This window comes from Nesoenas mayeri, assembly GCF_963082525.1.
Source record: "Nesoenas mayeri genome assembly, chromosome: 3".
Classification (NCBI taxonomy): Eukaryota; Metazoa; Chordata; class Aves; order Columbiformes; family Columbidae; genus Nesoenas; species Nesoenas mayeri.
This window is the reverse complement of record NC_137544.1, coordinates 117,308,435-117,322,559: the sequence shown is the minus strand read 5'-3', so window position 1 is coordinate 117,322,559 and position 14,125 is coordinate 117,308,435. Positions and strand designations below refer to the sequence as shown.

Below are 14,125 nucleotides of genomic sequence, written 5' to 3'. Positions count from 1 at the left end.
GGGAAAGATCATGAGAACCCGAGAGTCTGGTTTACTTGGATAAAGTAGTTTTCATTGAATACACATAAAATCCAGGAGATACGTGCCCAAATTCTTGTATGTCCTCCTACACATCACACTCCACGTTTAATCTTGTAATTCCTGTACAGGAGCTTGGACTTACAAATAATAATTCTAAAAAATCACCAAATATAACCCTAAATATCACAATTGTCATCATAAAGCTGCAAGAGTTGACCACAAACAATATAAATATGACTTTCTAACAAGTTGCTGTTGATTTGCTCTCTCCCTTGCCATGTATCTTCCAGCGGGCTCAGCTGTCAGACAGGCTCATTTTGAGTATCTTGTGTCATTGTCCCTCCTGTCCTGACTTAGCGCCAGCCTGGCCATGTGTTGTGGGAGGGAACCTCAAGGGTGACCAAGCTCCAGTTAACATCTCACCAGCAAAATGCCCCATCTGATGTGTGCATGAATTATAATCCCCATAGGTGATTTCACTAACCCCAGCCTCCACCCAAACGGCATTCTCTTTGTTCTCCTAACTAGATATATCTGCTTTCATTGTTGCTTTTCAAATTACCATTTTTTCTGCAAAAAAACCCCCACCACTGTGCTTGCTGATTTCCCTCTGTTTACTTTCCATAGCTTTAAAAGTTTCTTTGAAGATATCGACAAAAATAGCTGTTTCTCCATCCACACAATTACTGCAAAAGCATCCATTTTCTAAGTGTGCCAGGCTTTTAAAAAATTTCTTCTTCTAACTAGCATGCTTTTACCCATTAGCAGCACTTTTCGTGTTATTCTGGAAAGACACACTAATTCTTACTCCTGATTCTTAACAATAATTTTATTACACATGCAATTTCATTTAAAAAGAAATGAGACACTTGTTAAGAGATTACTTTGGCTGCAAAGTCAACCACTTAGGGAATACTAGAATAAACTTTTAGTTTCCTTGTACATTTTGAGAATAATACGAACATATATTCCCCACAGGTTTTTTATATTCCTTATGTGGAAATGGAGACTTTCTGGTGTTGTAGTTTGTTTAAACTTGGCTGTGTTTTCAGAGGTCTGGTAGAAAGAGATGACTTGTTTGGCTGTTAAAATCCAGAGGTATTTCAAGCAGGAAGGCATTAGATCTTCCCGCAGACAAGAAGTAATTGGGATTTTTTGAGCAGGCATAAAACATATTTTCCAAACCGTTTTGGCTTACATTCATCTCCTTTGGAGAGACAAGCCTTATTTCAGAAACTGTAGCTTCACTTGAGGAAATTGGTAAAATCACCTTGGCTGCTACTTTGAAGAATAAAAACAACCAACCCAACCCAGGCAGTCACCCAGCATGATTATTTCATGCTCATTGGTTAATGCTTTTTAAAGAAATGAAGGGCTGACATCCAATGAAGAGCAGTGGACAGATCGCGTGCAGTGAGACAGTTTTTCTGATAATATGAAATATTCAGTGCTCCTGGGTGTTAAATGTCCTGCAGGTTGCTTGTGTCCACGGAGGTGTTTCAAAAAAGCAGAGATTGCAGTGTTGTGCTGTACATCTCTATAACTTTGGGTGTATCAGTCGCACAGATCCACACAGTCCGTGGGTCCAAATCTCCTGTTGTGAGGATTGAGCCCTTTGATACTTTCTTCAAGCTGTGTTTCGGTCACCTTCAAGAAGACAAACCTCCTTTTGAAAAGCCAAGAAGTATTAACATGCTGCTGCTGGGGGAAAGGTACTTAGAATAATTATGCTCTAGAGAACAGAAGTGAGAACATTTGTGGGGGAGAGAGCAGAAGATTGCAGTAAAACTAACTGCTAAATAAGGACACATCATTAGATAACAGCGTTAACCTTGGGTTGGCTGCTTTGCATTTAACTCCACATACTGGAACAAAAAATAAACAGGAAAGAGCAAAGAGTGCCCTGATAGGAGAGAAAAATGTCTTGTGTGTGTGTGCTGTCAATAAGTAGAGACAAGTCACAGCAAAAGGAAAACCCCTTATAACAGCCCTCAAACTGTTAGATTGAGGTAGTGAACCAAATGCAAAATTACGAGTGTGTTACAGCATGACCGAGTGTAATGCTGAACACAACCAAATATTAGCACCTTTGACGTGTAGGCTGAAGTCCTTATTAAGAAAAATGCATTCTTCAGTTTAATTAAAGATAAGACGACCTAATCACACATCTATCTGTCACCAAGTTATTTACTGAATGATGACTTGGTTATGTTTTGTGCGTGTGCCTTTGGTGCTTGGAGCAGCTGGCTCCTGCAGGACAGAGTAGCTGATAATTGAGGCTTGAGTGTGGCATAGGGCAAAATATTTTGGGAAACGTGGCTTGGCAGGAACTCAGGGTCTTCCAACAAGTTGTCATTGACTTCAGCTCTGGTGTGTTTGCAGAATGACCCGTATTTCCTCCTTCAGTGTAGATTCTAATTTCAAATGCAGTTGCCAAGATTAGAAGAATTTGAGGCGTGCACATGCAAATACCTTAATAAAAAGAATTTCCCAGATCTAGCTAGAGATTTATAAAATAATAATGAAGAATATTATGCATTCATATTAATAGTAGATGAATGTAAATTAAACCTTCGGAGATTCACCCACCGATTTTGATCTGGGGATTCTCTTTCTTTTGCTTTGATTTTTGAGATGCACTTATCCATAAACCCTGGGAGCATGCAAAAATAATAATGATTACAGCTCGTATAAAGTAAATTAGTGAGAAATTCTTACTCCCCTCTAATTAATTCCTTAATAAATACTGAACAAATAACTATGTCCTAAACTCACTTATATTTACAAGGTAAGTAGCAAAGGGAGGAAGTTAAGGATTTAACTGTAAATAAATATGATTCCCTTAGATCTGTATTATTGGAAAAGATTTTCTGTGTGTATTCTATGGTTTTGGATGTTGTTTAGTGCATGTATTATTTTCATATTCAGAAACATGTCAAACTCAATTTTAAAAGGGATTTTTGCTTTCAACATCTAAAGAAAAACAGTCCTAATTTTGCCCATACTTATTAGAACCTATATAGCTCAATTCTTATTTCTTTCTAGATTGAATGGCTCCTGTTCCTCTCAACTGATTATACAATGCATGTATTTATAGGCAATAATCATACCCCTCCTAGCCTTCCTTTTTCTGTTCTGTGCAAGCCAGGCTCTTTTAGTCTCCTCTAATAAAATCATACTCCCAGTTCTGCAGTTGCTTTTGAAACCCTCTCCATACCTCCTTTAAGTTAAATTCAGCTGCGTACTGGTGAGCAGATTTTTGCATGATGTTGTATCAATTCTGGCTCACATAATTAATCAAAATTCAGGCAGAGAAGCTCTTCAAAGCTTCCTATGCCAAGAAGGAAAATCTCAGGTTAGTTAGATATGATCTGGCTGGCAAGCTCATGCAGTCTCTTATTTTTTTGTTGTTTTACCTTCACATTATTATATTCCTTTCATCATCTCATCTAAAGCTTTGCCTGTCAGACTAATGTGCCTACAGCTGCTGGGGTCATTTGCCCTTCTTCCCATTTTCTAAAATGTAGATGTTAGAGGTTTTCTTCAGTCTCCACGTCTGCTATGGATTAGATGTAAAGCCAGGATGATTTATTCAAAACCCCAGTGAGAAATCTTCACCCTGTAATCACAAGTATGCTGGCAAAATAACTGATCCCAAGAGATTTTTTTTGTCTAGGGGAGAAACCTTAACAATACATCTTTTAGTGCAGTTTTAGCTTTAAATACTTCCTAGAAACCAAACCTTGGACTCTAGAAACATGAAGTGCCTTTAGTTACAAAGGTCAGTTTGTGAGTTTTCATGTATTGTCTTTAGTGCTTAAGCATCAGTGTTATAGCTGGATTCTCCAGTTGGAATTGTGCCTGAACTGTGGATTTTCCAGTTAAGTAACACATGCCAGGGCCTTAGCTGGAGGAGCTGGCAGGAATATACATTGTGCTTCTCTACAGTTTTCAGCTGATTACCCTTTTACCTTATCCCTGCACGGCAGTCACAGGCATGTAAGTAGGGCATGTATTGCTATGTCGAGCCCTAAACTTACAACTCTTTCTCTATGTAGGAAGGAGAGCAAATCCACTTCCCTAATCTCCCAGTTTTGCTCTATTTACATCTATGAAAAGTTTTTATTGTTTTAATACAAAGCAACCAAAAGCTCTGGGCTTTTCTAAAAGCACAAATTCAAAGCCGTAAATGTGTTGATGTTCTGCGTGAGTTGAAAGGGACTTTTAAAGAAGTTCAAAGGACTTGATCTTGTTCAGTCTTGGAAAAATGTGTGTTTATGGGCAGGTTTGGCAGAGGAGGAGCTGCAGCCTCAGGTGGCAGAGGGATGTGGGGCAGTGGGCAGGAGTTGGACAGCGGCTCTTCCGCCTGAGATCAAAGTCTCTGCTTCAGCTCTTCACTATTTTGGGTACTCTGCTGAAAATAACACACTTTACTCGCTTCCAATCCAAAAATCACAATACTGATCTATGTAGTTCTGCGATCCCCGGTCAGAGAGAAATAATGAGTGGCACAAAAACATCACCCCCAAAATATGATATGGCCCTTTCCAGGAAGCCATTTAATCATCATAATGACAAATGATTATGACTTTTGATATGAAAAGAGAAGTTTCTTAATAGAAATACTGCTTTTTTTAATCCGCTACTTAAAACTTCAATTCACTGTACTTTTCCTTGTGATGCGAAAGCTAAAAATTGCCAGGTTGGTTCTCAGTTATGTGAATATAAATCAGTCAAGTACCATTATGAAGGCTGCCTACAATATGCTTTGTATTTTCTTTTGAAGCAGGTCCTCCCCAGCTCTTTCTCTTTTGAATATGGCCACATCTCATCAGTTCTCCTTATCCTCCTGTTGTTACCCAGTTGTGCGTGTGGGATGAGCAGCTCCCCGGGAGCAATTTTAGCAGAATCAATCCAATTCCAACCAGTCCATCCAAGGTGCTTTTGTCCATGCGACTCCCACTGGCAGCTGTAGGAAAACCAAGTTGTCTGGATGAGAAGCCTGAAGTTTGGAGCTGCTGAACTTGAGAGATAAGCTCCTGTTGGTGCAGGATTTCCCATTGCAGGGTAGCACAGTAGGATGCAGCTAATAAGTATGGGACTAAGATACAGAGATAGTTTTTCAGTGTTGCCACTGTTTTCTTCTGTCCTGCTAGGAGTTTACTTCACATACCCATTTCTCCTTTCATCCGCTGATCGTCTTGTGTATTTAGGCTGCAAGATTAAGGGTTGTGGCTTGTTTTTGTGGATTATATACCAATACTCTGACTAACAAAGGAGTAGTTTTTATATACCAAATGGAACTTATACCTGATCATGCACTGGTGATTTTGGACTAGACCTGTAGTTTTGGACATGGCTGAAGAGGGAGGAGAGTAGTTTTGTCTGTTGTTACAGAAATTTTCTGCCTTTTCAGGGCATTACTTTTAAAATCTCAAATGATTGCTGATCATAATACTCTTGACTCTTCAGCGTGACCTTCACTCAGCTTGCGGTGATGAAGGCAGGGAACAAATCTTTACCTCTGCATGATCTTCTGCTTCCTGACTATTTATTTGCATGAAGACTTACACTGTGAAATCTATGCACCAGTTTCTAGACTGCTTAGCCATACCATCTGTAAATCCAAGTAAATGAAATTTTCCTTAATGAAGCAGCAAAGAACTATATGCTTAGATGCAGGAGACTTGTTTTACTTTCATTATTAAAAGGGTACTTAGCGTGAAAATTTCTTCTCATTTTTTTTTTCCTAAGAGCCCAGTGCTTCATATGGACTGCAGACTATTTTCCCTGTACTAGAAAATGTTGCTGTTCCTATATCTCCAGGGATACACTGAGAGACTTGGTGTTATTAAGATGGCAAAAACTTTTCAGTCCTTGGCTTGATCTTCTATAGGAGTCATTGCTATAAAGACCATTTACTAAGGATGTCGTGTAACTCGGCACTTCAAGAAGAACCTGCAAGCGAAGAAACCTTGCAAGGTATTTGGAGCTTATTCCCAGAGCAGTTGTGTGCAATCATAAATACTAGTTCTTGCCTCAGCGGTGCTGAGGTCCTTCAACCATTTTTGAGTTAAGAACAGTTAATGACCACCCAATAAAGCTTAGCTCAGGTTCAAATTTGCAGATAATTCATTTTGAGTGGTAACAAATCATTTTGTTCAACTGATTTTTGAAAAAGTTTCCATTTTGCCAGCGTTTATTGGCCAGAATGGAAGAGCTTGAAAATAAGTGTTTTTGAATGAAGTAGTGGAGGCAGCAAAGTGTTTTTGTCTCTTGACCCTCAGTGTCTCTCGCTTCGTTTTTAATTTCGAGTGCCAAGGTGGAGGATTTGTCTCGGGCTTTGCATTTTGTAATAGATGTTCAGAAGGCAGAGAATTCAGGAATTGCTTTAACCAGATTTGAACACAAAGATTTAATAACCCTTGGGGAAGCTAATCTAGAAATATGTGCTCAGTCTAACCTGAGTATTTATTCCGTTATTTGAGTGCCTTGTGGTTGCTTCTTCATCATCTCTGTGAGAGGAGCATCACCTACAAGAAGCTAGAAGAGGTCTGCTTGCTTTGGGCAGGTTGGCACGCTACAGCATTAATCTAATAACCTTCAAAGGCTTGGTAAAAAGAGTAGGTGAGAAGGTAATAAAACTTGTGAAGAACAACTTTATGCAGGAAAAGACTTTGCTATCGTCAGAGAGAGTTTTACCATTGACTTCAGGGCGTACGTGCAGCTGTGCTGCTCTCTTATTGACACAGCCTGTGATTTTGATGCCTGATAATTGAATTGTGAGCTGCCAGGAGGATACATGGAGACAGTTTCTTCAGGGACTGGCTCTCTCCAGTGGGATGCAGCTTCTGAATTCTCTAAACGGGAAACACAGCGCTACCTTAGCTCAGCTCCCATTAATGTCATTGTCAGCCTTACTGTTTTTTCTTGTAGCCACCGATGCGTGTTTCTGTTAAATCAACTTCACCAGTCCTCCACAGTTTTCCTTTGGGATGAGGAGACAAATCACTGTGTTTCATTCTATTTATTTTTAATGATAATGGGAAAAAAATAGGTATGTTTTTTTTTAACAGGGGGATTCTATATGACATCCCCCAGCTGTGAAAGCACCCTTTCTAAATTAACACTAAATGTTCTGGACTTAATCTGAGTGTGGTGGATTTATCACTACACTGTCAAAATCTATGAAATCTAAATGACGTGTATTCTGTAAATGGTTTTAAATTGCTCACTTTGCGTATGTATCTATTCTGAATCTATAGGAACAGATATTTCTTCAGCATAACTTGTAATTGTTCCTAATCAGATTCAAATGTTGATCTTAGTGTTTTCTTTCCAACATGTTGTAAGGAAGTCACTCGTAGCTTTATTTTAAATACCACTTCTAAAATACAGATTGAAAACAAAAGGAACCCAGAACTGCATAAACTTTTTGCTTCAGGAAGTATTCAATACTTTCATGTTCAGAAAATGATAAGGCAGAGTCTTTCTCCATTAAAGAAACGTTTCATTATGATTAACTATTCCCAACAGAAGATGTTTAAGTCTCTGTTTGAAGTTTATTTCAGCAAAATGGCCATTTCCCTTTGAGAACTCTCACCAGATGTTACCGTCCAGTAGCACTCAATGGTGCTTGTTTACAAAACTGGCTTAGTTTTGCAAAGTTTATTTTACTAACATTATGTCAGACAAACTTTCAAGGCTGAATGTTGTGTCTCCCATTAGATCGACTGGTAATATTGGGAAGAGTTAGATAAGCTTTCAGGCACGCAGTTTCTTCTTCACATTTGAAACTAGAAAGAACAGATTTAAAGCTAAGTGGAAGATGGGTTTTCAGAGTTTAATTAGACCGTATCCCTAAATGGCAAAGGCTATAGCAACGTGACTATGAGAACTGTGCTCCACAGTTGCCAGGTTTCATATAATGGGGAAAAAGGAACATCTGACCAGACGGGATGTGGAAATGGAGCTTGAACAACGTGGGTCAGAGCAATACACAGCTGCTCAGCCCCAGGGAGTACTCTGGGCACACTGGAATTAATTTTGTTAGGGTTGTGAGTAAAGTGGTGAGATATCTGGACCCACTAACTCACGCAGCTGTTGTAACGCACACCCGCTTTGCTGTGTCTCCTTGACATAGTTTTTGTGAAGTTTTGGAGGACATTGATCCCGCTCTCAGCCCACCGTGCTGCCCATGGCCCTTGAGCAGAGCTCTCCAGTGGGATCCAGAAGGAATCCTGCTCTGTAGCTGGGGTTACGTCATGACCGAGTTCCCAAGACACTGTGATTCACTTGGCATCATTTTGGGCAGTTTAAAATAGGAGTGAGCCAGATCCTCAGCTGGTATAAATTGGTGTTACTATATTAAATTCAGAAGGGCCTAATTATAAGTGCTCAAGTAGGCACTGAGGGTTGCACAATCTATTGCTTTAGTGAGTGTGTGCTCACCCATAAAAGCAAGATTGCACAATCTAGCCCTATATAAATGCGCCTGCTAATTGAAAACAAACATAGTAGGATTAATAATTCACTTCTCCAGAATTTCCGTATTACCAATTACTGGGGGGATCTATCGGTTGCATTAAGAGATGTTACTCTATTACAAGATTAACAAGTCCCGACAGCAGTGACTGGAGGTCTCTGAAGAGGGAAAAGTTGGACTTGCAGAGGTGTGCTGGTGTTTGGATATTTTTGGTGTGTGTGTGTTTTTTCTTTTTCCAGTTGCTACGGCTTCCGTGCCTCGGGCAGCACAGAGTGCACTTTCCAGACCTGCACGGAAGGCGTCAGTAGCAAAACTCCTGGTGAATTAAACAGAGGGGGGTTTGGACTGTTTCGCTGCACAGGAAATGGGGCATTATTCTGTCCGGTACTTAAGTGTATTTTCCCTTTACAAAAGTCTGCCCACATTTTGCAATAGGGAAATAGGAAATTGTCTTTCCTCTCCTTTGGGAGGAAGTTGCTCCCTGCCCCTTTAATTAGTTGCTTGAAAGATGAAAGCAAGTGCCCAGGGGTCAGAGAATTCCAGGAGGTTTGGTATTTTTGAACCAAAGAACTTCTAAGAAATGGCACATTATAAATTCTGATTTATCTCAGCCCTGCTGAATGCTGCCTGCAGAGGCACTTGTGTGGATTTATATACTGCTCTTGTCTACTTTAGAGCATAGGCTAAAGCATCTATTGGGCTATTGCTTCTGCTGAGCTGAACATACATACAAAATGTATTTATGGAGCCTGGACCATTCCTTGCTGATACCTGATGGTGCCTGAGACTTTGGATTTTGTTTTCCTGTGGCTTCTGTAATTACCACCCAGGAGAGAATCACCCCGCAAATTAAATGATTGTGTCAAACAGGAATATAAAGGGTTATAGGGATAGGATTATAAAAGCTGCTTTCTACATCAGGTCAACCTTTCCTACAGCCATGCCAGCTGGTCTTGTCAAAGTAGCGCCACAATACTCTTCCCCTGTTCTTCTTAAACTGTCCTTGCTGGGTCTTGGATCCTCAGGCTGTCACATTTTCTGCAAGTATCTTGGTGATTCCTTATACTGTCCTTGGGGCTGCTGGTTGTTGCCTTTTCCTTTTCTGTGTCTCTTTCTAATGTGTGTTATTCCATTTGAAGTGTCTTTTTGTGTTCGTGTTACGGGAGGTCTAGTTGCACTTGTGTAAGTGAATAAATGATTGTTTATCTTTTTTATTTTATTTTTTAAAGCTAAAATGCCAGACCAATCCAACAAAAAACCTTCTGAAATTCACTCTGTGTGTGGTTCAGCATCATTGTTTAAGATCCATTTTTCTTCAGCAGCTTTCATTTCTCTCATGTGTTTGCTGTTAAAGCCTTTATTTTTAGTGCTTGTCAGTCCTTTCAGTTGGCAAAATCTTATTTTTACGACATGCTGTGTGTGTGCCTGTACCTTCTGTAGAACATTTCACAGTGGGCTGGAGACTGCTTTGGGGCACTGGTGTTATTTGTTGTGGCAAATATAACCCCTGGCCTCTCACCCCAAAGACCACGTTTCCTTTTCATTTTCTTGCCTTTCGTGCTGTGTTGTCTGGTCTCCTTCCCTTTGTAATTATGTCGTGAATCTCCTGTTTCCCACCTGAGTTCTTGCTCTGAGTGTGATGAACCCAAGTGTAGCGCTGCCTGTGTCATTCATTTCACTCGTGCTGGTATCTGAACGGCCGCCTGCGTTAACTCAAAGATAAGCCCTCCCGTGGGCCATTTTCCTGTTCTATTTAAAGGTGCACCTGCTGCCACACTGTGATTCTATTACACTTTACCTGCACATAGAACTATTTAATAGTGCTTCTTTGGCTCTTTTATCTCTGATTTTTGTATATCTATCTATCTATCTATCTATATATATTTATTTAATGTGTTAAGCAGCAAGTTTGCCTTCTACTGCTGATGTATTGCAGGTGAAAATGTGATGTAGTTGACACTGTCATGTTTCACAAGAGCAACTTGAGAGAGTACCAGAGGCATTCCATTCTCCCAACGCTTCTTTAAAAGAAAAGGGAGGGGCAACAATTCTGTTTTATAGCAGCTGCACAAGCACTAGGAGTATTGTGCTGCATTTTGAGATGCGAATGTGGCATGGACTAGATTTCAGAAGTAAAATACGCGGAGGCATATTTGCACTACTGCAGCATCACTGGGACTCGAGTCATAAACTTCACTGAGAGAGGAATGATGTGAATGTGGGAATGTTATTGTGAAACCCAGAGACAGAGCTGTGCTTGGTAAAAATCAGCATTGCTATTTCACCATCGCAGCCATTTCACTTTGGTGAAGAGCTGGCGCCATCCAGGCCAAGAGACCAGTCATGTTGGGAGATGAAGAGACCAGTCATGTTAGGAAATGGAGAGCAGTGCTCGCTGTCTTCTGCAATTTTTAGATGTTCCTTACACAGGTGTCTTGTTGAAGAGTGAGATTACCCAGAGTTTGCTTCATTAAGGGCTTTTCTGCACTCAGTATTGAGCTTTGCTGTAACTCCTGGTATCAGTTGTGCTCGTGTTTGGCAGGATAAGTATCAACATAGTTCAGCTCTGGCAGTCAGATTGGCTTCAAACTGGACCTGAACGTTGGGTTCACAAACCATCAGATGCTCCTGAGCTGGAACAGGGACAGCTGTGGACAAGCTTTTCTGCCCATCCATCAGCCATCCGTTTGAAAGGCTGCAGTGCTGTCGGAACAGTGCTTGTGTCCGTGTGTATTGGTGTAGTGGAGGTGATTTCCTCAGGAGGGTTACAGAATACCACCTTTGACAACCCTGCTGATATTTCTTCTGAATCCCTGCAAGTTTTGCTCCCCTTGTCCTGTTTCAGGAAAGTATGAACAAAGAAATTAAGAACTCTGAAGTCCAATTTTCCCCTAGACAGCCTAGATAAAGAGGGGAAAAAGTGTTTATGCAAATTGCATGGTACTGTAACAGGATTGGGATTGATAGGTGGGACAGAGGGGAAGGTCATGAATATACAGTCACATGAAAATCTGGTGGTAGAGCTTATGTCTTAATAGACACAAAAGATCTGCAAGAACTGTACAGAAAGGAGTCTCTTAAAATGCAAAAGAAATAAGGATACAAAGTAACCTGTGGCAAAAGAACATGTTCATGAGAAAATATTATTTTCTTTTCTCTTTGGACTGAAAAAAAAATTGTAGTAGCTTTGTCTGGCACAGAAATTTCAAATTCTCTGCACAGCATTTGTAGTTACTGGAAGGCTGAAATGCACTGAACTGGCGTAGCTCTAATTGCTGTGTGGTCACTCTCCTGCTCAAGTACTTTTAAACTGTATCTAGTATGTAATCAAGCCGTGCCAACATGGACTATTAATCCAAATGCTAGTGTAATTGAGGCAGACCGTATGAAGATGTACTTTAGGATTGTCGAGTGATGCTACATCAGGTCAGATGTTCTCGCTCCTGGCAGAACTCGCGCAAGGCCACTTGGATGCGTGTGCTTGTGAGGGAGCCGCTGCTGAGAATTATCTCCAGCATCCTTCCTCCTTCCAAACGCTCCCTGCCCAGAAATATTAAGGCATTCTAGAAAGACTCAACATGGCAACAGCCAGAAACGCCCTGATGCAGGGTGAGATTGGGGAAAATGATCTTGGCTCAAGGTTATAATTTGCTGTGTGTTTGGCGAGAGGCGAATAGCCCGCGCTCATCCCGGAGGGCTGGGTGCACCCATTGGGCTGGCACTGGCGGGCTCAGCTCAGCACCCATCCTCCCTGGGCTGCCAGGAAGGGTGGAGAGCCCAGAGGTTATCAGGGAAAGGAGATTCTTTATATCACACGTGCATATGGGGAAGGGAGGAATTTGCCTAACAGAAGCTGTCATCATGTGCCAGTTTTCTTCCAAGTATGGCATGTGTTGTATAACCCACAACTCGAGAGTTGTGTAGGAATTATGAAATGCTTGTCAAAAGTATATGGGGTTTTATTGAGCGGTAGTCACTAAAATTGTTGGAACCTGTTATCATTGTAGATATAACACTTGTTGGGTTTTAATGTGCACTTTTCAAAATGTTCTGGCAATAGCAAAGTAGGTTTTGGATTGCAGGGGCAGGGTTTCTGTTTGTAACATCACCTTTTTCACACTGTGAATATAATCAAAAAGCTAAAGTTGTATTAAAAAGAAAAAAAAACCCGCACCACAGCAGCTGGTATTTAGTGATCCAAGAAATAAGCTTGATTCATATGACATCTATATATTCTGCATATCATAGTAAATGTGCACATTTTTAAGGAAACCATGTTTCCAAAGTCTTAGTATTGCTATTAGAATGGCTCAAGTGTAACAGAGCACTCCTTGAAGCTGTTCTCAGTTTGAACAGGCGTCATTGCAAACATGCAAACCCCTGACAGATGTGGGAAGCGGGGCACTGCAAACACAGCCAGGCTTTTGGACTAATGGATTCATTATCTGTGTTGCAATTTTTCCTTCTAGGAGACTGAGCTGCTAGATATCAGCCTTGTCAAAGATGCCAGATGCGGAAAACATGCCAGAGCTCCCAAGGTAGGAATTTTTGCTGTGTGCTTACATGTTATATCAATGACCTAGATAAAATAGAATGGCAATTATATGCAAGAATTTTTTTTAAAGTTCCCTTAGCTATTAAGAACTATTCTGTCTTTTCTCCATTTATCATGGTTTCTGATGAGAAGCGTCACAATTGCTGAGCTGTTGTGATTTGATTCTGTGTGTAAAATGCTGCTGGAAGCTCTGCTGCCAGCGAGGGAACAAAAATCCTGGTTTCTCAAGGTAAATTTACACAAGCTCCTGGCTTCCCTGATAACAAGGAGCTAACAGTTGGTTAGGTCCATGCTGCATGTTGTGCTGCCTGTTTTCCTCTTCCAGTGCCTTTTGAGGCCAGAAAAAGGGATTTTTTTAAACTGCCATCAGAGAGGTCAGGATATCAGCTCCCTTAGGTCTGTTCTGATGTATTCCATACTCCTTTGCTGTTTCTAAAGACAGTAGGTTGTAGATATATGTTCTCTCTGGTGGTTTTGTTTGGACAGACACTACACACCACAGGAAAACCTAAAGCACTCAGCTCTCCCAGCAAAATAGTGCCTCGAGGAATCACACGAGTGATAGGAAAAAAGGGAATTTCCTTAGGGGCCTGAACGTATGGCCTGATGCTGCTTAGCCACTGTTGAACCGGTGGGATTGGAGCAGCCCAAAGGAATATTTGTCTTCCCCTCATCTTGGGGGAGGAAAGGGGGTGGTTCCTTGGACTCCTCTCCTCCTTGGGAATGGGCGTTAGGAATGGAAAAGGTTGTTTCTCCGTGCCAGAATGCGATCATGGTTATCTCTGAACCAGATTATTCAGATTTGGTTTTCAAAGCTTTCCATGTAGTGCTGGCAGCATTTTAAAGGCTGGGTTATAATTGAAATGCAACAGAAGTACTTTATGACATCCACATTAATACCAAATGAGTTCACCGTGATTAATGGTTCTATGATGAATAGCAATAAAGTATTAACAATGGCTAGAACATTATTTTAAAATGCTACCCGCTTTTCAGAGGACATTCATGTTCTTCTAACAAAATGTTTTTAGCTAAAATTTATGCATAGCTATTGCCTCCGTGGC

The 14,125-nt window shown here is 40.7% G+C and overlaps 1 protein-coding gene across 1 annotated transcript in view; it reads left to right on the top strand.

Moving 5' to 3' along the window:
* PLCB1 (phospholipase C beta 1) overlaps positions 1-14,125 on the top strand; it is a gene marked incomplete at its 3' end in the record, with an annotated part of 356,829 nt that overhangs the window by 82,423 nt on the left and 260,281 nt on the right. Inside the window, exon 3 of the mRNA XM_080341590.1 lies at positions 12,976-13,044. Within this exon, the coding sequence (XP_080197716.1) occupies positions 12,976-13,044 (69 nt within the window). The remainder of the gene's footprint in view (positions 1-12,975; positions 13,045-14,125) is intronic.